The 22,043-nt window shown below is 42.2% G+C and overlaps 1 protein-coding gene across 1 annotated transcript in view; it reads right to left on the bottom strand.

The window, feature by feature from the left end:
• Positions 1-21,505, bottom strand: part of LOC123389690 (translation initiation factor IF-2-like) — a 53,594-nt gene extending 32,089 nt beyond the window's left edge. The window contains exons 1-3 of the mRNA XM_045071905.1: positions 21,432-21,505; positions 19,850-20,006; positions 717-902 (exon numbers count right to left, since the gene is read on the bottom strand). Coding sequence (XP_044927840.1) covers positions 717-902; positions 19,850-20,006; positions 21,432-21,505 — 417 coding nt within the window. The remainder of the gene's footprint in view (positions 1-716; positions 903-19,849; positions 20,007-21,431) is intronic.
• Positions 21,506-22,043: the final 538 nt, after the last annotated feature.

Below are 22,043 nucleotides of genomic sequence, written 5' to 3'. Positions count from 1 at the left end.
CAAAACCCAGAGTAGACAATTCTCTTTCTGAGTCTGTGAATTTGTCATTTCCCCCCCCCCCCGGGATGAGGCGGGGGGCACTAGAGGTACCTCGAGGTAAGGTAAGCTGTAGGAGTAGAGATGCTGGAATGGTTTGTGATTCAGAAATGGGCTTTGAAACCTGCAGAGCCCAGTAGCTCAGTCAATGAATAATAATACAAACAATGCTTGGAGACCCAAGAGCGTTAAGACATTTGGTGAAGAAGATGACAGAATGGAAGAGGGGAAAAAAGAAGCAGAGACAGAGCCAGAAGGACCGAGAAGGACAGGGACAGGAGGGCCCGAGCCCGAGCATGTCTGAGGTGTGCGGCTGGCCGGCTGCTTGCTCAGAGGGCCTGGTTTTCCAGTCTGGCACTGGGCTTGATGACTGTGTTTATTCAGCTCTGGTATCAGACATTCCCTTTTCCTGCCCGAAGAAGTCCCCTTTGAAGAACGGCTCTACTGGGGAGTAGTTTCCCCTTGGACGGGTTACTCGTGTTTGCAGACCTAAAGGAAAAGAACTGGAAAGGCCACAAGAATGTTCTTTAAAGCGATATTCCAGCGCCACGTGAGGGGAGGATGAAATAGCAGTAAAAGATGTATTTCCTGGTTGAGGTATTTTTTTCCCCTCTCAAGTGAATGCTGCACTGAACAAAGGTGTCACATGAATGCGACAGGGGTCAGACGTTCCTGGGTACCTCCGGGTCTGTGTAGCGGGCTGGGCCGGATGGGGGCATTTCAAGCTTCTGGGGGCCTGGAGAGAGCCGGAGGGCATTCAGGAGCACCTGCGGGCGAGTCTTGTGGGTCTGTTTGTGCGAAGCAAGCTCTGGTGGTAACTTATCAGAGGGCCCGCTTCCACGTTCAAAGCAGAGCAGCAGCGAGAACTTGAACAGATTTGGGGGGGAACAATATTCATAACTGTAAGAACTTGAGCAAATGACGGGGACAATATTCATAACCAAATTGGGTAATTCAGAGGTCGCCCAGTTCCCTTGGGGCCTTTAATATTATTAATGTCTTACCGTTCAGTGGCACTTTCTACTTTTCAAAGAAGGTTTTCATCTAGCCCCCACGTTCACCCTGTGAAGTAGCTCACGTAGACGTCAGGATCCTGATTTTTTTTTTTTTCCTCTTTGGAAAACGATGTGGCCAAAGAAAAGGGAGGTTGTTGCCTAGCTCGTCACTGACAGGGGCAGGACGACAACCCAGGTCTCCTGACTCTGGGACCAAGCCTCTTTGTGTTCTTGCGACCTATACAAAGTGATGTTGGGAGTTTCAGAAAAAAGGAAGGTGACATTCTCCATCCCTCCCAGGCATGTGGAAAGTTGCTGTGACTTTGAAGCCACTGCTTTGCTGTGTCCAGATTCTCTCTCCGGGACTGGCCTTAGGGAGGAGATTCAAAGTGAAACCTTCAGAGGGGAAGTCTCATTCTAGTCACTGCGGCTGCCCATGCCTCTGGTGGGTTTCTTCCATCTTCGCCTGGACCACATACATCAGGAGCTCTCCAGAGCGAAAAGGGTTCTTTCTTCCATCTATGAGATGAACCCTTTGAGTCAGAGATGCCCCTTCACCGTGAGGCCTGGCTTTTCCAGGAGAGGGGTTGGGACCCACACTCTCTCCTTGATTCCTGGCCGAGACTCAATGACTCACGGTGACTCTCGGGCCGGGAGGTAATGTTCGTGGGGGAGGGGACACAGGGCACCTGCCGTGCTTACTTGAGGAGCCAGAGGGAACCAGAATTTCCTTCCAGGGAATACAGATTTATGTATGTCAGGGCTCTAGGGACAAGCTCCAAGAGGTCTCACCTACTTGCTGTCTTTTCTACTGTGCCACACAGAGCCTTCTATTTTATCTATTTCTGGATGGTTGTCTTCTTTCTGCATGTAGATCTGCAGTCGCTCCACAATAAGCTCTATCTTGTCATTATTTGTATCCTCTAAGACTTCCTAGTGCTTGAAATACCTGATGAATGAATGGGAAGCCATTTTCAGCCAGCTGCCTATTCTGGGGCCTCTCGGCTTATGGCTCAAATTGGATTCACCAGGAAAACAGCCATGTGAGCTTTGAAATATGTCTCGAGATGAAGCTCATGTGCACCAAAGTTTGAGGGTGATTGTTTTATCCCTTTTCTCCTTGGCTTTGAGAGTTCTTGGTGACCGAACCATGCTGTGAGCTCAGTCTCAGATTTGTGTGATATTTTCTGACTCACAAGCCTGTTTCTCCCATGCTGGTCTTACGCAATCCTCATGCAGTGGGGCTCATGTAATAACAGCCCTCGGATAGGCATCCCCTTCCCAGTCACTTTACAGATGAGAAGACAGGAGTGATAGTCTTTGGATCACATCTCTAGCTCTTGGCAAAGCCCGTGTTCATCCCAGGTCTTGTGATTCTAAGCACCATCCTCTTTCATGTACAACCCCGGGGGGCTCCTTTGTGAGCATTGCTGTTCTTGGTGTCAAAGGTGTTAGTCCCGGTAATGCTTGCTGTCCACACAGCTGGGGACAGCTACTGTGATGCATATGTGAGGCTGACACTGTATATTCCGAATGAAGTCTATAGTAGGGTCAGTGGCTAAGAATGATAAGGAAATGTCCTTCCATGTAGATGGTATTTTTGGTCGGTATCAAATTGGAAAAGCAGAACTGGGACCTAGCGAGAGATGAAGGTCCTTCCAGAGAGCAGTCTGGTTGTTGATCAGTGATGAAATTATATTCTCCTGACTTCATTTAGCCAGGGATGGAGAAGGGGTGGGGAGCAGGCAGAGCCCCTAGGCCTTGCTCTGTGACCTGGAGTCCCAGGGATGATAAGGCCAGCTCTACTGAGGATGGCTATTTTAAATACCTCTGAGGGTCACAGCCAGGGCCAAGCAAGACGATGAGGAAGTGGTGTGGGTATGTAGAATGCCATGAGGCTGAGGAGGTCTCATCTCACTTAATTCAAAAGTTGCTGAACGCTCCAAAGTTCTAGATGGTGGGTAGCCTTGCTTCAATGATGATTTGATGGTTGCTGGAGCATTCTGAATACTTGTTCAGAATACAGAACTTTCTGGATGGCTGTTTACTCTTTGATTAGTTACACTGTGCAGACAGCCTTCAGAAATGGAGACTTGTCAACTAAAAGAAAAGGTGGGTCTGAAACTTCTGCTAAGCACCCAATTCTCTCCCACTTAGCTGGGTAAGGACCTCTTCTTTAATCGTGGAGTAATAGATGATTGATATGACTGTACCCTGATTAGAAAAGGTTTCATTTTACTTGTGCATGGTACATGGAATTAGTTAAGGGTTGCATAGGAAAAGAAGTGATGGGCTATTGTTCACATTAAATTATAATGACAGCCTTCCTAACCACTGTGTATTTATTATGTAAGAAAAGAAAATGTCTAGTAAAATTCTGTATAGGTTAATAACACCTTCATAATATACTCCTTCTTTTCTATTGACTTGAATAGCCCTCCTACTGACTTTTAATGGATTATTAGAGTTAATTACATCAATTGCAATATAATTGATTCTTAAATACTATGTAGAAACCTCATACAATTATGGAAAAACAAAAGTTATCTAGACATCTCAGATCAAAAAAGATTTGGAATTCCTGCACATTTAATTTCTGATAATCACTAGTCAGTTTGGACATTAAGATTGCATGGTGTCCTGTTTTCTCTTTGCTAGGTTTTGACAGAATTGATAGTTTTACAACATTTAACTCAATACGCATGGAAATATAAGATTAAAGCTGTGAATGCAATTTTTTTCTAAAAAAAAGATCACTTCATGGCTTAAAAGCTGAAATGTGTTACCTGCCTAACATTGACAGAAACAAACTCAAGGGAAAATCAAAAGTGGATTTGATGTTGAGTTTTAGAAATCTCTTCTCCACAGGTGTAAAGATTCCTGTGGGTCTTAGGGTTTGTTACCTGAGGCTTTAAAATATGACAAGGGGATGGATGGTGCCTAAAGGGGCCAAAAAAAAAAAAAAATCCTTGCATTTTATTACTTAGTCACAGTCTATGTGTTCTAATGTCAAAACCAGTGGTTGAAAAGTGAAACATCATTAATATCTGTTATTTGATGTCACATGTATCAAAAGGCATCCCTGTAATAGAGTTGTATGAATGCAACCTTTTCCTTTTTAACTGATTTGGGGAAACTGGTTTGTGGGTATTGACACAGTTATCAATGTGAGTTTTCTAAAAAGACTCTGCTGCTTCACTGATACGGATTTCTAGATCATTCTAAAATGGTCAACAAAAGAAGGGTGTAAAAGCCTGATGCAGCGGGAAGGTCACTGGAAGGGGAACCAGCTGACCTGATGTTTTCTGTTGCTACTTATCTCGATGACTTAACCTGAGTGGGACTTAATGTTCCCTCCCATAAGATGAGAGAGAGAGAGGGTGAGCCTCTGGGCTTTCCCTACTGTAACTCTCCTCCCTTTGAACTGTTTATTTTCTATAGTAATTCATTTGATTCTTAATATATGCTAACTTCTATCAATATGTATGTTGTGTCAATCCGTATGCCTTATATGTATACGGATAAATGTCCTGCCTGGTTAACTAGGTTGTACATTTCCAAGGACAGGGACTATGCCACATATTATTCCTATGTGCTCATAGCATGTACTGTCATATCCTAGCACAGAATTGCTACCATTTGGTTAGCCAAGCAGCCAGTGAAAAGGATGTATTTCCATTTATCCCCATGAAAGTCTTAATATAACAAGAATAATAACAAAATATCCTACTCATTAGGCTAGTTTAACTTTTAAAAGTATTGTAAAGTATTTTATCATATGAAACTTTGTGCTTTATTTTTTTTAAGATTTTATTTATTTATTTGACACACAGAGAGATCATAAGTAGGCAGAGCAGCAGGCAGAGAGAGAAAGGGAAGCAGGCTCCCCACTGAGCTCCCTAATTCGGGGCTCTATCCCAGTACCCTGAGATCAACACCCAAGCTGAAGCCAAGAGGCTTAACACACTGGGCCACCCAGGCACCCCCAAACTTTGTGCTTTAAATCAGATGCATTTAAGATGTAAAATTTCATTCAGTTTTTTAAAAATGTATCTTGCACTGCGACCCCAGGAATGGAACTTGAGCAGTCTACTCTAAAGTTCATCTGGAAGAGCAGCATATGTGACAACAGTCACAAGAAACAAACCAAAAAAAACTTAAGATGAGTGAGGACTTGTCCTCGTGGAGGTTAAAAGGAACTATTCCTCGTAAGCAGTATGCAATTGTGACACAGTGAGTGCACAAGTGTGGTGATGGAGAAATCAAATAATCAGTAAGATCACAGCCCAGAAACAGACCTAAGAATATAGGATAATTTAGCAGATAATATGCAGGCATTTTGAATCAGTGGCTGAAGGCGGACTGCTCAAGAAATGGTGTTGGGACAACTGGCGGTCCATCTGGACTCCTACCATACACAAAAGTAAATTCCAGATGGAATAAAGCTCTGAACATAAAAATCAAATCTATACAAGTATTGGAAGAAAATATGAATGAACCTTCTTTTTCTTTGTTTTTTTTTTTGTTTTGTTTTGTTTTAGTCCAGTCATCTTGGGTTAGAAATTCTTTGTAAACAAGATGGGAAATCCAGAGGCCATTAAGGAAAACCTGACAGAGTTGACTTCATAAAAAAACATCATAAACAAAGTTAAAAGAGAAATGACAGATTGGGACAAAATACTTGAATCGTACATTACAGAATAAAGGGTGTTACTGTCCATTATCTAAAGAGCGCTCCCAAGTTAATGAGAAAAATAAATAATGTACTTGAAAATGGCAAAAGAAATAATATAAGCAATTCTCAGGAGAAATTGCAAATGGCTGAAAAATACGTTCAACCTCATTAGTTGTAAAAACGAATGTACAATAAAAGGGCATGAACTGCCTTTTTTTTTTTTTTTTAACCTAACAGATCGGCCAAAAAACTAAGGGAACTGATTTGATACATCAGTTAAAATGAATGAATAGGGGTGCCTGGGTGGCTCGGTGGGTTAAAGCCTTTGCCTTCAGCTCAGGTCATGATCCCAGGGTCCTGCGATAGAGCCCTACATTGGGCTCTCTGCTCAGCGGGGAGCCTGCTTCCTCCTCTCTCTCTGCCTGCCTCTCTGCCTACTTGTGATCTCTGTCTGTCAAATAAATAAATAAAAAGCTTTAAAAAAAAATGAATGAATATACCATATAGACCGTCAAGGACAGATGTCAAGATTACGTTGGTAGGTGAAAGAAGCAAGTTGTAGAACACTGTACATTATATCATGTCACTTTCGTATTACTTTTTAAAAAACGCGTGTAAGTAGAATTCATGTTAATAATTAATTGTTTATGCATTGCAAATGCACATTATCTTGTATAGTAGCTATTTCTTAGAACAGCATTAGAATGAGTCTAAGTATACATCTGTGGCCTTTGGCTTACTTTTTGGCTAGAAAACATCCCTTTTATTATGCTTTATTTAACACTCATCAAGCTAAATAAGTGATCTTTATAAGACAGTTACAAGTCATTAGTTCAGGGGTGTAATTGGATTGAGTATTATATAAATATGGTGCGGTATTTTATGGAATTTCAGTCAGCTTTGATTAGGCTCTTCAGATCAGTCCTGTTGAATTGGGTCATGGAGAGAGGGCTCTGGCCCTAACCCTGGCCGCAGTAAGGATCTTGTCAGGACCCCTTCAATCTTAAGGTCTTGGGTTTTGTGCAAAGGCTGAGATAGAACGGCTTCCTCCGCCAGCTGTGAGGAACCTCCCCATCTGCCCCAGGAACCACCCAGAGGGTTAACTAAATCACAGCACCCTGGCACCCAGGCCCTCAGCAGCGCTGAACAAGTCAATGTAAATAAGTCTTATGATCAGTTTAAACTTGCTTCCAAGTTGTTTGTTAGCAAGGAGTTAACAAGCTCGGACCTTTGACCATCTGGGTCTTTAAGGAAAGCTTTTTTCCCCATTCCAATGACTTCCTGTTCATGGGAAAATGAGAGGAAATGAACCTCCAGCAGGAGGATGGGCCCACCCTTTTCCAGTCGTGTGGCTTAATTTGTCAGGTGTAATATTGGCACCTGGTGGCTTGTATTGGCTTCCTGCCCACCCTTGCTGGGGAAGTATCCACATACTTGCAATAGGCGGTAGAAGACTTCAAAGCCATTTGTAAGGGAAAGGATATTGTCATTAAAGAACTTAATGGTGAATACTCCCATTTAGTGATGTCAAGATAAAAGGAAAATTTTAAAAACACATTATCTAGAATTTTTTTCTGATGTATCATATGACCTGTTAAAACAAAGTAATGGAGTTGATTTAGCAACATTTTTAAGGATATATATTTATTGATTGAGTGTTCAGTTTTCCTGTTTTTGAGAAATTAGCAAAGGTGTCCATTATTTATAAGAAGATAATGAATTGCTTCTTTAAGGGTATAATTCTCTTTGCTCAAATTCATCTCGAAATAGGTACTCTCTTTGTGTCTACTGATGGAATTGTTTCCTTTGAATCAAAAGGGAAAATTCTAATACTATCAAGGGGATCTAGTAAATGAAAAAGGATGATATGGGTTTTCAGAATTCATCAGGAATTTTGGATGGGTACAGCTGATTCAGTTCCATACCTTTCAATTTTCAGCTAGAAATAATTACTGCCTTTTGAACAATGGTATATTTAATTGTCCAGCAATTCAAGGTAAATTTGTCTATGAATGGGGATTAACCAAACTATAATCAGTGGTCATTAAACCAGAATAAATTCTACATAACAATGGAACTTACTTTAGGTTTTTTTTGATTAATGTAAACTATATTGGCTTAGTAGATCTAAAACTCTCCTGGCAGAGTCAACACTCATAGATATGGACAACAAGAATGATTAATCTCCGTAAAGCATATGTTCATGGTGTCATCATTGCAAACCTTGGTCAGTAATTGTCATCAAATGATTAACAAGTGTTTATTGGCCTAACACGGTATCAAAAAAAGTTTTATAAATCATTAATTGAATAGATATTTATTGAAGGTCTATTCTTTTGAAGAGCATAGGATTGAATTTGCTCTGGCAGAGATTGAAGACTTCTACACGGGGAACACTAAGGATACATTACGGAGGTCCCTCAACCCTAAGAGTTGACGTCAACTTTCCATAGATCTTACCCTCTTCACAATCTACCTGGCTGGCAAACCTGAAATACATGAACAATTAGAAATAATATGTTTTGTGACATAAAACGTAAAGCAGGTGGGAATCCAGAAAAGAGATCCATGTTGGTTGAATAACCTTTGAGGAGGATGGATAGTGTTTAGATAACCAAATAGGAAAACTGGACATTTTGAGTGTGTGGGAGCCAGGAATGAATGAGTAGGTCCTCTGAGCCGGTACAGAAGACTAGCACTGCGTCTTGGTTCCTGTGTGGTAAGAAATAAGGTAGACGGGTTCGGTAGCAATAAAATGAGAGTTTTTGGAAGCTCAGCAGAGGAATTTAGGTTTGGAAGTATGAGATGGGGGTGGTAACTTGGGATAGTAACTTGGGAAGATTTTTCTGGCAGTTATTTATAGGATTACTATAGCAGGGGACAGACTGTCGGGAGGGACATTTGTTAGGGGACTCTCGTAAGAGAGGATTACAAGACAACCCCAGAGGATGATGGTGGAAATGGATAGAGAGAAATCAACTCAAGAGGCATTTTGAAGGTGGGAAGGATGGGACCAGGCAGCACTGGATATTGACTATCTGTATAATTAAAGACAACCCCACATTTTCTACCCCCTAGGAGGCTGGATAATTGATAACACCACTGATCTCTTGATGCAGGAAAATGGTGACTTCTATTTTTAGACATGTTATCTCTGGGATCGATTGGGATGTCCAGTAGAACCATCTTACAGGCCATCAAAAATATGGGAGTCGTAAGTAGCCAAGGGCCTAGGAGAAGACATGAAAAATTAATGATGAAGAGCTACCTGCTGCCCATGAACCCCGATTCCACAGCCTGATTTTCAAGGCTACTGTCATCTAGCCCCATCCCACTTACTCAAATCATCTTTGACTATGCCACAGTCTGCAGCTCCCCGCCTGGTCCAGTTAGTTAGCAAACTACACTTGCTTTTTGGCCTTTGCCTTTCAGTTCTTGCTGTTCTTCGTGCCTGGGCCCCACTCCCCAAACATCTAATTGTCAACATCTCTGTGTGAGTCAGGGCTGGCTCAGGTCCTTTCCACGTGAAGATGTTTTTCAAGAACTCCAACGCACACCCTTCTTTCTCTTTGTCAACCCCCTGTAGCATTTATAGCACACACTCTTTGTAAAGCATGTGACCATACATGTGTCTATGTCCTTGTTTAATTGGGTCAAACATGAGTACCTATCTTGTTTTCTCAGTAAAGCTATAAATGCCTTGAGGGTAAGGATCGATGTTCCTCTTGCATCAGTTAGGAATTTTATTGTACTGCTGAGAACAGAAGCTCCCAAGCAGTGGCTTTAAAAAAAAAAAAAAAATTAGGTGTTTGATTTTGCTCCTAGATGAGAAGTACGAAGGCAAGTAATCCTAAGTTGATTTGGCAAATCTTGATGAGAGCAGAGACCCAGCCTCCTCCTACCTTCCCACTTAGCCATCCTTAGCATGGATTTGTCTCTTCAGAATCGCAAGCTGGCTGATCCTTTTCAAGTAAAGCATCAGTGCTGCAGACAAGCAGAAGGGGAAAAGCAAGGAGCAAACGGGCTTTCCAACCTGATCAGCCCTAATTTTAATGGGCTTCCCTGGAGGCTCCATGCCACAGTAATACCTACCTTTTGCTGGTCAGCAGTTAGATATGTAGCCATTCGGTTTGCAAGGAACGCTGCAAATATCGTGTGGTTGTTGTTTTTTAGTTGGACATACTGCTTTCTCCAACAAAATCTGGGTTATTTTAATGGACAGAAGGGCTATTGACAACTTGCAGGCAACTAATATTCTGTACTCTGTCTTTGTCTGTCTCTTTCATTCTGTCTCTATCCCTTTGTATAAATTCTTGTTTGGATGCACACATACACACATACATAAATGGAGAGAGACAGAGAACTTATGCTGTATGTCTCTATCTTTCTCTGTATTTGAATAATACAAATAAATATGTCCATATATATTACGTATGTGCATATGTATATGTGTATACACACACAGAGGCATATTTCATTGTGTTCGTCATTTTGCTGCCCAAATACTGCATTTTTTACCAGTTGAAGGTTTGTAGTGACCCTGTGCCAAGCAGGTCCATCAGCCTCATTTTTCCCACAACACTTGTTCACTTCCTGTCTCTATGTCACAATTAGGCAATTCCTGCAGTATTTCAAAATTGTTCATCATTATTATATTTGATATGGTGATTTGCGATCAACGATCTTTGATGTTACTGTTGTGTTTTGGGACACCTGGAAACACGTCTATGTAAGATAGTGAACCTCATTGATTAATGTGTGTGTCTTCTGAGTGCTCCAGCAATTGGCTGTTCCTCATCTCTGTCTCCCCTCAGGCCTCCCTATCCCCTGGGAAACAACAGTGTTGAAATTAGGCCAACTAATAACCCTACAATGGCCTCTACGTGTTTAAGTGAAAGGAATATTCCCATGTCTCCCACCTTAAATCAAAAGCTAGAAATGCTTAAGCTCAGAGGCAGACATGTCCAAAGCTAAGACAGACTGAAAGCAAGGCTTCTTGTGCCAGTTAGCCCAGCTGTGAATGTGAAGGAGAAGTTCTTTTTTTTTTTTTTAAAGATTTTATTTATTTATTTGACAGAGAGAGATCACAAGTAGGCAGAGAGGCAGGCAGAGAGAGAGGAGGAAGCAGGCTCCCTGCTGAGCAGAGAGCCCGATGATCATGGCCTGAGCCGAAGGCAGCGGCTTAACCCACTGAGCCACCCAGGCGCCCCAGAAGGAGAAGTTCTTGAAGGAAATGAAAAGTGCTGCACCCGTGAACATCTGAATGAGAAGAAAGGGGGATACCCTTATTGCTGATATGGAGAAAATTCTAGTGGTCTGAAATAAAGATTAGACTAGCCACAACATTCCCATAAGCCAAAGCCTCATCCAGGCCTCAGCTCTCTTCAGTTCTATGCAGGCTGAGGGAGGTGAGGAAGCTTCAGGAGAAAAGTCTGAAGCTAGCAAAGGCTCGTTCATGAGGTTTAAGGTGAGAAGCCATTTCCAGAGCATTTAAGTGCCAGGTGAGGCAGAAGGCGCTGAGGGAGAAGATGCAGCAAGTCATCCAGAAGGCCTTTAGCTAAGTGGATTCCTGATGGGGACTATACTAAACAACAGTTTTCCAAGGTAGACAGAGCAGCCTTCTCTTGGAAAAAGATGCCATCTAGGGCATAGCTAAAGAGGAAAAGTCAGTGCCAGGCTTCAAAGCTTCAAAGGACAGGCTGACCCTCTCATTAGGAGCTAAAGCAGCTGGTGCTTTCTCTTAAAGCCAATGCTTATTTACCATTTTAAAAATCCTGGGGCCCTTACAGAATGATGCTAAACCAACTCTGTACATACCCTGGAAATAAAACAAAACAATAACTTCTGGTCCATAGCGCATCTGTTTACAACACGTATTTAAGCTCACTGTTGAGACTCTTGGCTCAGGAAAAAAAAGATTCCTTTTAAAATGTTACTGCCCACTGGCAATGTACTTCCTCACCCAAGAGCTCTGATGGAGATGGACAGTGAGATCAAGGTTGTTTTCCTGCGTGCTCACACAACATGCTTGCTGCAGCCCATGGGTCAAGGAACTATTTGGACTTGCAGGTTTTATTACTAAAGAAAAATATTTTATAGGGTTTGAGTTTCCATAAATATTGATTCCTCTGATGGATCTGGGCAAAATAAATTGGAAACCTTCTGTAATTATTGGACCATATGGTATTTCTATTTTTGAGTTTTAGAGGAATCTTCCATACTGTTTTCCACAGTCAGTGTCTGCACCAATTTACATTCCCACCAATACTGCATGAGGGTCCTTTTTTTCCCCATATCCTTGCCAACAATTGTTACCTTTTGTCTTTTTGATTTTAGCCATTCTGACAGGTGGAAGTCAGGGTTGAAGGGGAGTAGGAGAAATGGGCCTCCAGTTGTAGAATAAATAAGTCATGGGAACAAAACCATAGTATAGGGAATATAGTCAATGATACTGTAATAGTGCAGCTACACTTGTGGGGAGCATAGCATAACATCTAGAGAGGTTGAACTACTATGTCGTATATCTGAAACCAATGTAACACTGTATGTCAACTATAATCAGATAAAAAATTTAAAAAATACTAAATATCAAAATATATATATATATATGATGAAAATGTTCTGGAAAGGTTCCCCATTCTAGATACTATTAAGGGCATTCATGATTCAGAGGAAGAGGGAAAAATATCAACATGAACAGGAGTTTGGAAGAAGTTGATTCCACCCCTCATGGTTGATGTTGAGGGGTTCAAGACTTCAGTGGAGGAAGTAACTGCAGATGTGGTGGAAATCACCAGAGAACTAGAATCGGAAATGGAACCTGAAGACAGGACTGAATTGCTGCCCTCTCGTGATCAACCTTTAGTGGATGAGGAGTTGCGTTTCATGGGGGAGCAAAAAAATGATTTCTTGATGAATCGCCTCCTGGGGAAGATGCTGTGAAGACTGTTGAAATGACGACCAAGGATTTAGAAGAGTGCGTCAACTGAGGTGATAAAGCAGCAGGGTTGGAGAAGACTGACTCCTGTTCTGAAAGAAGTTCTCCTCAAAATGCTCTCAAGCTGCTTCACGTGCACCAGAGAGATCATTCATGAAGGGAAGGGTCATCAGTGCAGCAAGTTGTCTTGTTCTGCTGTTGTCTTGTTTGAAGAAATTGCCACAGCCAGCCTGACCTGCAGCAGCCATCAGTCAGTCAGCAGGCATCCACACTGAGGCACGTCCGTCCACCAGCAGCAAGTTTACAGCTGTTGAAGCTCAGATAGCAGTTCATATTGTTTAGCAATAAACTATTTTTAAAGGTATGTACATTGTGTGTTTTTTTTAAACACATAACACTATTACCTGTTGAATAGACTAGAATGTAGTGCAAATCTAACTTTTATATGCACTGGGGCAACAAAAAAATAAATTTGACTTGCTTTATTGTGATATTTGCTTTATTGCAGTGGTCTGGAACCAAATCTGCAATATCTCTGAGGTATATCTGTTACATAGATAGAGAGAGAGAGAGATTTGTTGTTTCTATCTCTATTTGAGCACTCATACATACACATTGTTAAAACTGAGCAAAATCAAATAAAAGTAACAATAAAAATAATCTGATATGTTAAATATGATGCTAATTACCATGCCTGTTGTAGTTACTCTCAAGTGGAGGTATTTTTACCTACATAACTACTGGTGTTATTTGTGCAGAATTAAATCAAATTTTTTTTATTCTATCGTGTGGCAGCTTTGATTTGTTTTCTGGTGCCTGGAGTCAACATCACTGTTGATGGGAATGTCTCAACAATTACAGCCTCCCATTTCTTTGAAGATAAATGTACTCATTTAGTGATCCAGGCTTTAGTTTCTGCATTCTTAATTTTCCCCTTTTGTTCTTGTCCACTTCTATGGTTGAACCAGTAATTTTCAAACTGTGTGACATATTTTGGAGTCTTATAAGTATCATCAGCATTATAAGTATCATCAGCACATAGGAAAAGAATGAAGATTACACCGAAATGAACCAGGAAGGCATGGGTGATAATTTCACACAGTTGTGGGCATTCTGACTGTGTCACAGAAACTATAGAAGCATCCCCAAATAGTGTGTCTACCAGTTGTCACTGCTCATCCCATGTCACTGTTCACCACACTGACGGTGACTTGGTCATTTTATGAGCAGAGCTCTGATTAAGACTCAGGTCATAATTCCAGGTTCAAAGCTCTTTCTACTACATTATTCATAACAGCAGTAAGACAACAACAACTGACGTTTTTGTGGAACTGTAGAGTGTCTCACCGATCATGCGTGGTAGACAGAATGAATATCATTGATCTTTTTTATGTAATGATGCACTGTACAAAAATCACGACAGGTACTAGGTGACTAGTAATTGGGATGCTATCTCAGACTCATCGGTCATTGGAGGAGCTTTCCCTCCCTGATTACAAATACTCAACTGATAACTGTTAACAGATCAGAATGCCCCACTCTGAATCCCTTGGATTCACCGGTTGGGCTAAGTTGATGTTTGCTAGCCACTTTCCCTATTATTTAGTCTTATCCAGTGTAATTATGTCTTGGTGGTGAAACAACCAAATCAATAAGAAAAATAAAAATTTACTGTACCTTCTTGTTCCACATCACTGCCTTCAATATGGCACTTGAGATTTTAATTTTCTAAGACAACATTATCACTTAGGGTTTAGGCATCTCTTAATCTGCTGACTGATGGAGTGTGTGGCAGGCATTTTCACACCAGGACCATATGTGATATAATTACCTGAGCATTACAAAGGAGATAAGTATAGGAGCCCTCGCAGACCTGTTACAGGGACGATGATGCTTAGGATAGTGAGAGTAGGAGTGGAAATTAGTGGTAGGGAAATAGTTAAAGGCAATCGATATGAATTGGAACGCCCTTGTTTGTTTTCTTTTGAAACCTTAAAGTTATCCAAATGGAGTGTTAATTTAAAAAAAGCTGTTTTCTTAGGAGAAGACAATATTTTGAAATGTTTTTAATTTACGAAAGCCCGTTTCCTTCAGTCTCCCATTGCTGCATGAGGTTGAACAAATGTTAGCGGCAACTAATTAATTAAGTTTGCAGAAAGTAGCAGCAGGGGATTGGAAACTTGAAGTGGAAGTGAGCTTTTTGACTGTAAACATGTTGCCTGCCTGAGAGACTATATCTGGATTGCGTGCTTGCTGAGTTTTCCAAAGAAATGCAGTATCTCTGGGAAATTCAGGCTTGGCAAAGGGAAAAAAATAACATTGTCTCTTGCTGGCAATCCATTCATTTATTTCTTGGGTTCGTCTCTTGTGTTTTGCTTGGTTCTGGCCAGACACTATGATGATGCTATCCTCTCTGGGATGAAGGTGGCCCCATAGTACCTGTCTTCAGAAGGAAAGGAACTAATATTTACGAGTACTTTTTCGGTGGCTCTTTAGATGTATCCTTTCATTTCCTTCTGTAAAGCTGATATAACTTTATCCTTTTACCGATAAGAAAAGTACAACTCAGAATTGGAAAACTCACTTGAGATCAGTTTATAGGCAGTGAAATTGGGATTCGAACCCAGACTAATCTGACGTGCAGTTTTTCGCTACCAGGATGCTTAATTAGCTGCAGCCTCTTGCCTGGGTTCCCTTATGGCCAAGGGAACTGTAACTCAGGGTAAAGACCTAGGGCCATGGAATGTGGAGGGGTGGATGTTGGATCTGAAGGTGATCTACAGATCACACTGAAAAGTACGAATTAGAGCTATTCCTGAGGAAGATTCTATGAACAGGTGTCCTCATGACTATGTTGGGCTAGTCACCTTCCTTTCCTCAAGATTTTGAACCCAGTTGTCCCATCCAAAAAAGTGAAGGGATTAAAGCTGAAAGGGGATGATATAGGGAGAGAGGTCAGGACAGCTGTAGGGGAGGAATTCTGGGAGATCCGAGGTTGAGGGAGTGGAAAATCATGATGAATCCACAGGAAGTTGTTGTTGTTGTTTTTAGATTTTTTTTTTTTAATTTATTAGAGAGGGAACAAAGAGGGTGGGGCAGAGGGAGAAGCAGACTTCCTGCTGAGCTGGGCACCCACTGTGGGGCTCAATCCCAGGACCCAGAGATCATGACTTAAGTCAAAGACAGATGCTTAACCAACTGTTACTCAAAACTCCATGTCCATCATGGGGCTTGAACTCATGACCACGAGATCAAAAGTCATACATTGTGCAGACTGAGTCAGCCCAGCAACCCCACAAGGAGCTTTCTGTAGCGAAGAGATAAGAGCAAAGGCAGAGAGACAAGTAAGGACCAAACTTGAGACCGAGTTGACTCCCAGCCTTTGGGGCTGTTTCAGTTCCCAGGGTCTTTGTGTTCCCATCATGATGCAAGGCATGTTGATCTCACCATGACAAGCGTACCACTTCAGTTTCATCATTTTGCTCTTTGTGCTGCCAACACGGGGCACTAGGACTATATAGATTAGAGACTTGTAGGGGACATTTGTTAGGAATGCACAAACAATTCAAGATGCTAAAAAAATTCTGGACTATCTAAGGAGAACTGCACAGGGGTTTTCTCAGAGACTAAAGAGGACTTAGGTCAGATCATTGGTTTTTTTATTGAATTTTTGAAGGCTATTCCTGGTAAAAACAATCAATACAGAGTAAAAATTATAGTATCTATACCTGTACTTGGTAAAATATATTAGAGTCTACAGCTTGCCTGAAAAAAATGGAATGTTCTTGACTAGTTTGGAGTTTAGGTCTCCAAACCTTAAATCAGTAAAATTACACAGTAGAAGCTATGTTTGCAGTGGAAACTCAACCGAAGCTATGAGTGATGTCATTTTATATGGTAAAAGATACCGATGAATAAATCAAATCTCGGTTGTAAATTTATGTAGAAAAAAATTGAGCTAGACATGTCAGTAAATAAGAATGAAGTAGAAAATACTGGTAAAGCTTGCCTATTCTATATAGGAATTATTTGTGGAATTAATTTGGGCTAATGGGAACTTCTTCAATAGTATGTCATGGCAGGCTCTTGGCTCTGGCTCTAACAACTGAAAAAAAATGGAATATATTGAAAAACTGTATTTTTAAAGACATTCGAGAACTAAGAAACAAAAAGTATTAGATACATTAAAATTCCAGAGGGAAGTTTGCTTCCTGGGTTAGCTGAGATTACTGGCTGTTTTGTTTCCTGGGGACAATTATATGTATGGTCATAGGCTGAGGGTCGGTCAGGCATGGCCTAGACAGAGGGACTCTGCAGAGGAAAGACAAACCTGCTGAGGAAGCTGGCAAGCTCGGATTTAGAAGGGCTCTAGATGTCTTAGCCAGTTTTCTTAGGGCACATATGCCAAGTACTGGGGTGGCCCAAGAGTCTGGGAAGCTGGGCTGGGAAAACAGAGGACAGTGTCTTTCTGCTGTCAAGTGCTCTGACAACCATCCCGATGATGGAAGGACCTACAGTGAACACACAGTTGTCATTGAGATATTTGAAAAGAGGGGTGGACTTTTTCTAATGGACGTTTCAATCTGGCTCCAAGTCAGCCCAGTTCCACACTGGACTGAGGTGATCGATTCCTTTCCCCATCTGCCTTCCAGAGGAATGTACAGACCCTCTGGGGGAAACCACAAAGACCCGTCTCTCAGACTCCTTACACATGGTGTTACCTATACAGTAAAATATTACGAGACAGGTGATGAAGCAGAAAAACAAGACTAACAATTAAGAGAAAAGCAAGGAATAGAGGTAAACCCATAGATGATCCAGATACAGGAATTCATTCAAAGGCTTTAAAAGAGCTAGTATAAATATGCTAAAGAAAATGGAAGAAAAGATGTACAAAAGAGGAGAAAAGATGGGAGAGAACCAACTGAGAGTTTGAGTCTATATAAAGGTATCAATCAGATGTTCTGAAACCTAAAAATATTATGTCTGATATTAAAGACTTCCCTGGCTAAGTCTAGCAGCTCACCAGGTGCAGCAGAAGACAGAATTGGTGGACTCAGAGTCGGACCCAAAGAAAATAGCCAAACTGAATCACGGGGAAAAAAAAAATACTGAGCAGAAGAGATAAATGGGACATAGTGAAATGTTTTAGCACATTTATAAATTGGAGTCCCAGGAGGATAAGAGAGTGGCAATGAAGAAGGAGTAATATTTGAGAGATAATTGTCAAGTATTTTTAAAAAATTGATGAAACACATAAACCTCTTGATTCAAGAGGTTTGGCAAACTCCAAGCAGGATAAACACAAAACCCCTGCCTTTGGAGACACCAGGGTGAAGCTGGTGAAACCAGAGATACACAGAACCGAGGAGGTCAGCTCTAGGAAGTAGCTTCTTTATGAAAATTCACTGGCGTTGGTATTCCTCTGATTAAAATGTCTACATTTACAGGTATAAAAGCAGTGTGTTCCTGAGGTCCAAATTGCAGGAGGAAGACCAAAGGAAAATAAAAGGCAGGGTTCGAGCATCATCTTTTTCCTGGTATGTGTGGGTGAGTTTGTTCCTTGTCATCACACAACCTACCTGGAATCCTCCTGAGGATTTCTCCTTTACCAACCCTCTTGTTCCCTTACCTGATCATTTTAGCTTTGGGTCTGAACATAGGGCTTTTAGTTCTGCTTTTTCGCTTAATTGCTCTCCTGAATCGTGGAATTTCTAGATTTTCAAAGTGGCATTGCTCTGGCCGTTACTGTTTCACCAGGTGAGTGCGCGGCCTGGAGTGTTCTGGTGGGAGAACCATCTTGGTCCCGGACCCTGAAAAGCGGTGTCCTGTAGTCCATTGCTTTTGCTGTTGGGGTCTGTTTCCTATGGTTGGAGCAGATGTTCAGGAAGGAATAGTGCAATGGATTGTATTTACTATTCTGGGTTTGCTCAAGTGATTTTGTTTTAAGCACAGACTACACAAATACAACAAAACAGGTAGTCCCTAACAGGTGGATAGTTGGAGTGTACTTAAAACACCTGGAGGGGGATGGATGTCAACCAGTGTCCTATCTTTTCATGCAGATGCCGGAATAGATGTGTCTTACCTCACCTGAATATTTGTCAGTGCCTACACTTTCCCAGTTATGACTTGCTATAGGTCTTAAGATAGTTTACCTGCTTTCTTTTCCCTGTCCGGTTGGTTCCTGAGCCAGTAGTAGGCAGACCTGGTACTGGATCGAGATCCTCATGACATAGCGAGTGCAATCTAGAATTGTGATCGGCTGCTCAGGGCAAGAGTCAAGTGTGCATGTATGTAGTCCTTGTACATAACCTCCCTCGTTAGCCCTGTTCTCCCACAGATTCCAGGGGACTGTCAGCACTGTGGCCCTCTTATGTGGGACTCCTCGATTGCTACCTAGCTCTTACCATTCTCTCTCCCAAGAGATTCATCCTGATCTGATGCTCGTGGCTGTTATCTGGGGTTCATTCCCACCTACTATGTCTATATTCAAGTTCATTATTTCCTTTAATGTTTTTATTGATCACTCAGTGTGTGTCTGCTGCCACGCCAGGTGCTGAAAATGCAGTGGCAAACAAAATGGTCTAAACCTTGTTCTTGGGGAGTTCATATTCTGCTGGGGGAGAAAGACACTAAATAAATAACCAGAGAAATAAATATCTGATGATAAACTGGAATAAGCACTATGAAAGATGGGAACAAAATTCTAAACGGAAATACCAAGCAGATCCAATGCAGATTGGGTCGGGGACCAGGGAAAAGCTTTTGGAGTCAGACAAGTGAAGATTTTGGGGGAAAGTGTTTCCGATTGAGAAAAGAGCAGAGCAGATGAATGGCTCAGAGGTGGCGCTGAGCTTGGCTTTTCTGATGGCTTTCCTTGTGGCCACTGACATCAGAGCCGTGGTTGCCAAACCCGGCTCTGTGAGTTTCCTGTGGCTGCTGTAACTAATCCCTGCAAAGTTAGTGGTTTCAAACAATAGGACCTATTTTCTCATAGATCTGGAGGCCAGAAGTCCAAAATCAGCAACACAGCACTGAAATCTGGGTGTCACCTGGGCAGTACTCCTTCTGGATGCTTCCAGAACTGCAAACTGCCTTTGTCAGTTTCGGGTGGCAGCCAGCGTTCTCGGGCTTGTGACCACATCACTCCAGTCCTCAAGGCTGCAAGACTCTGGATCTTCAGCTCTCTCTATCCCTCTTTACATTAACCTCTTCTTGTGTGGGTCCAATTCCCTCGGCCTCCGTTTTATAGGGACACTGGCGAGTGCATGCAGAGCCCTCCTGAATAACATAGCTTCGTCTCTTCATCTCGAGATCCTTCGTCACATCTGCAAATCCTCTTCTGCCATCTAGATACCATCTATGGGTTCCAGGGATTAGGACCTGATATCTTTGGGGGCTGACAGTCAGTCACTTGGATCTCTTTGGGAACTCCTAATGATGCAATTGCTTGGGCTTCACCTCAGATAATTAGGTCAGAATCTCTGGGTGAGGCTTGGGCATGGGTATTTTTGCAATACTCCCCACGTGACTCTACTGTGTCACGAGGACTGAGAGCTACTGATGAGTGCAGAGCAAGGGAAGAGTGCTCGCAGGGGCAGGCGGGAAGTCATCACCGTTTACAGACCTCTGCTTCCCTCTGAACCTGGTAAGCCCGCTTAGCTAACGACCCCTCACTTCATGGGCCTTTTTGAAAGGGTTTGTGATTTACTTCCCTGGGGTTCTTGGTCCTACCTCCTTCAATCCTTACTACTTCTTTCCATCAAGCTGACACGGACTTTCTAGAGCATATGACCCCCAAGTCAGTCCAAATTGTGAAGAAGGTACAGAGCCAACAAACTGATGGAGAGCAAACCTAGCTGTCGTCACACAGATGTAGAGTTGAGCGCCCTGGAGTTGGAAGCCCAAGTCTGGAAAGCGCGTATGGACGTACATGTGTAAATTTGTAAAAACAACGAACGTCAGTCCGCACTACAAACCAGTGTTAGAGGCAGGCCCAGAACTGGGGAACATGCTGGGAGCCTGAGCCCTCCAGAACTCACTACTTGTTTTAGCCATGAAAGATCACTTTTTTTTTCTTTCTCACTGTACCCACTTACCTATAAAAAATATTGATTCTTTTTCAGTGAATATATTCGGGGGGAAATCAGAATTTGGCCTATGAAGACTCTCCTCCCCACCTCTCCATTGCTATCTGGAGCCTTGGCTCTAAGGACAAACGTAGTCTCACAAGCATGGAGGCCTGTCACTTGGGAGCTCTGAGAAAGACCACGTCATCTGCCGAGAGTCTGATCATCTGAGAAAAAGATCCCATTTAGGGAGTCCCTATAAAGCCTCCCTAGATCTTTGCTGGTAGGTCAACATTTTCAAACAGCAGTTTCAGAGAAATTCCCAAGCCCAGCTCATTACTGACCCACTGGGGATTAATCTGAGGGCAGCCATCTTTGCTTCAACAACCACTAAATTTTCTCCTGGGAGATGAAGAAGCCTCACTTTGAGGCTGCAGTCTTTTCATGGTTAGATCTGCTGATAGGCTTCAACTGCAAGGCAATGTTGCTTGCATGAGTTGCATTTTTATTTATTTATTTATTTATTTATTTGACAGAGAGAAATCACAAGTAGATGGAGAGGCAGGCAGAGAGAGAGAGAGGGAAGCAGGCTCTCTGCTGAGCAGAGAGCCCGATGCGGGACTCGATCCCAGGACTCTGAGATGATGACCTGAGCCGAAGGCAGCGGCTTAACCCACTGAGCCACCCAGGCACCCATGAGTTGCATTTTTAATTACCGGGAATGTTTACCTGGAAATTTTTTGTGGATGGGTCCATAGTCCATGTCCGTCCTCCTCCTGTCCTGACCCATGGTGTCACGCCATCTCTAGCACAGTGTGGCATTCAGTTTGCTACTACTCGTTGCTGACATAACCTTACCCGGGGCTGGATATCATGGAGAGATTCAGTGAAAACATGGTGCTTCTTTTGGAAAGTTCTTCTACTACCTTCCCCCGCCTAACTACCCTCTCCTTGTTTCCATAACTATGTGGACCAGATTATTTCTCAAGCCTTGGTGAAGACATTAACATGTGTCTTTTTCCTGGTGGGCTCACCTAGGGGAACTCTCTCAATTGAGGGAAGCTGAGCAGTGCTATGGGTTTTTCCTGGGTCCTTGGTGCTAAGCATGCTCAGTGCTTTAAAAAAAAAAAAAAAAATTCCGAATTTATGTTGGACTCCCTTTCAGAGCCCTTTTAAAGAACTTTCTATTTCATACGTCTTCCATTTTCCAAAATGGCAGCTGCATGTCTCATGACTATCTCACCTTTTGCCTTGATGATCTCATCTAAGTGGAAACCTCTGAGTCATCACGTGGTCATCACAAAAAATTCTTGCCTGCTAAGATCTGG

The sequence above is a fragment of the Mustela putorius genome, unplaced genomic scaffold, assembly GCF_011764305.1.
Source record: "Mustela putorius furo isolate JIRA1106 unplaced genomic scaffold, ASM1176430v1.1 tig00003993_pilon_pilon_pilon, whole genome shotgun sequence".
Classification (NCBI taxonomy): Eukaryota; Metazoa; Chordata; class Mammalia; order Carnivora; family Mustelidae; genus Mustela; species Mustela putorius.
The sequence above is the reverse complement of the archived record's forward strand: the minus strand, read 5'-3'. Positions and strand labels throughout refer to the sequence as shown.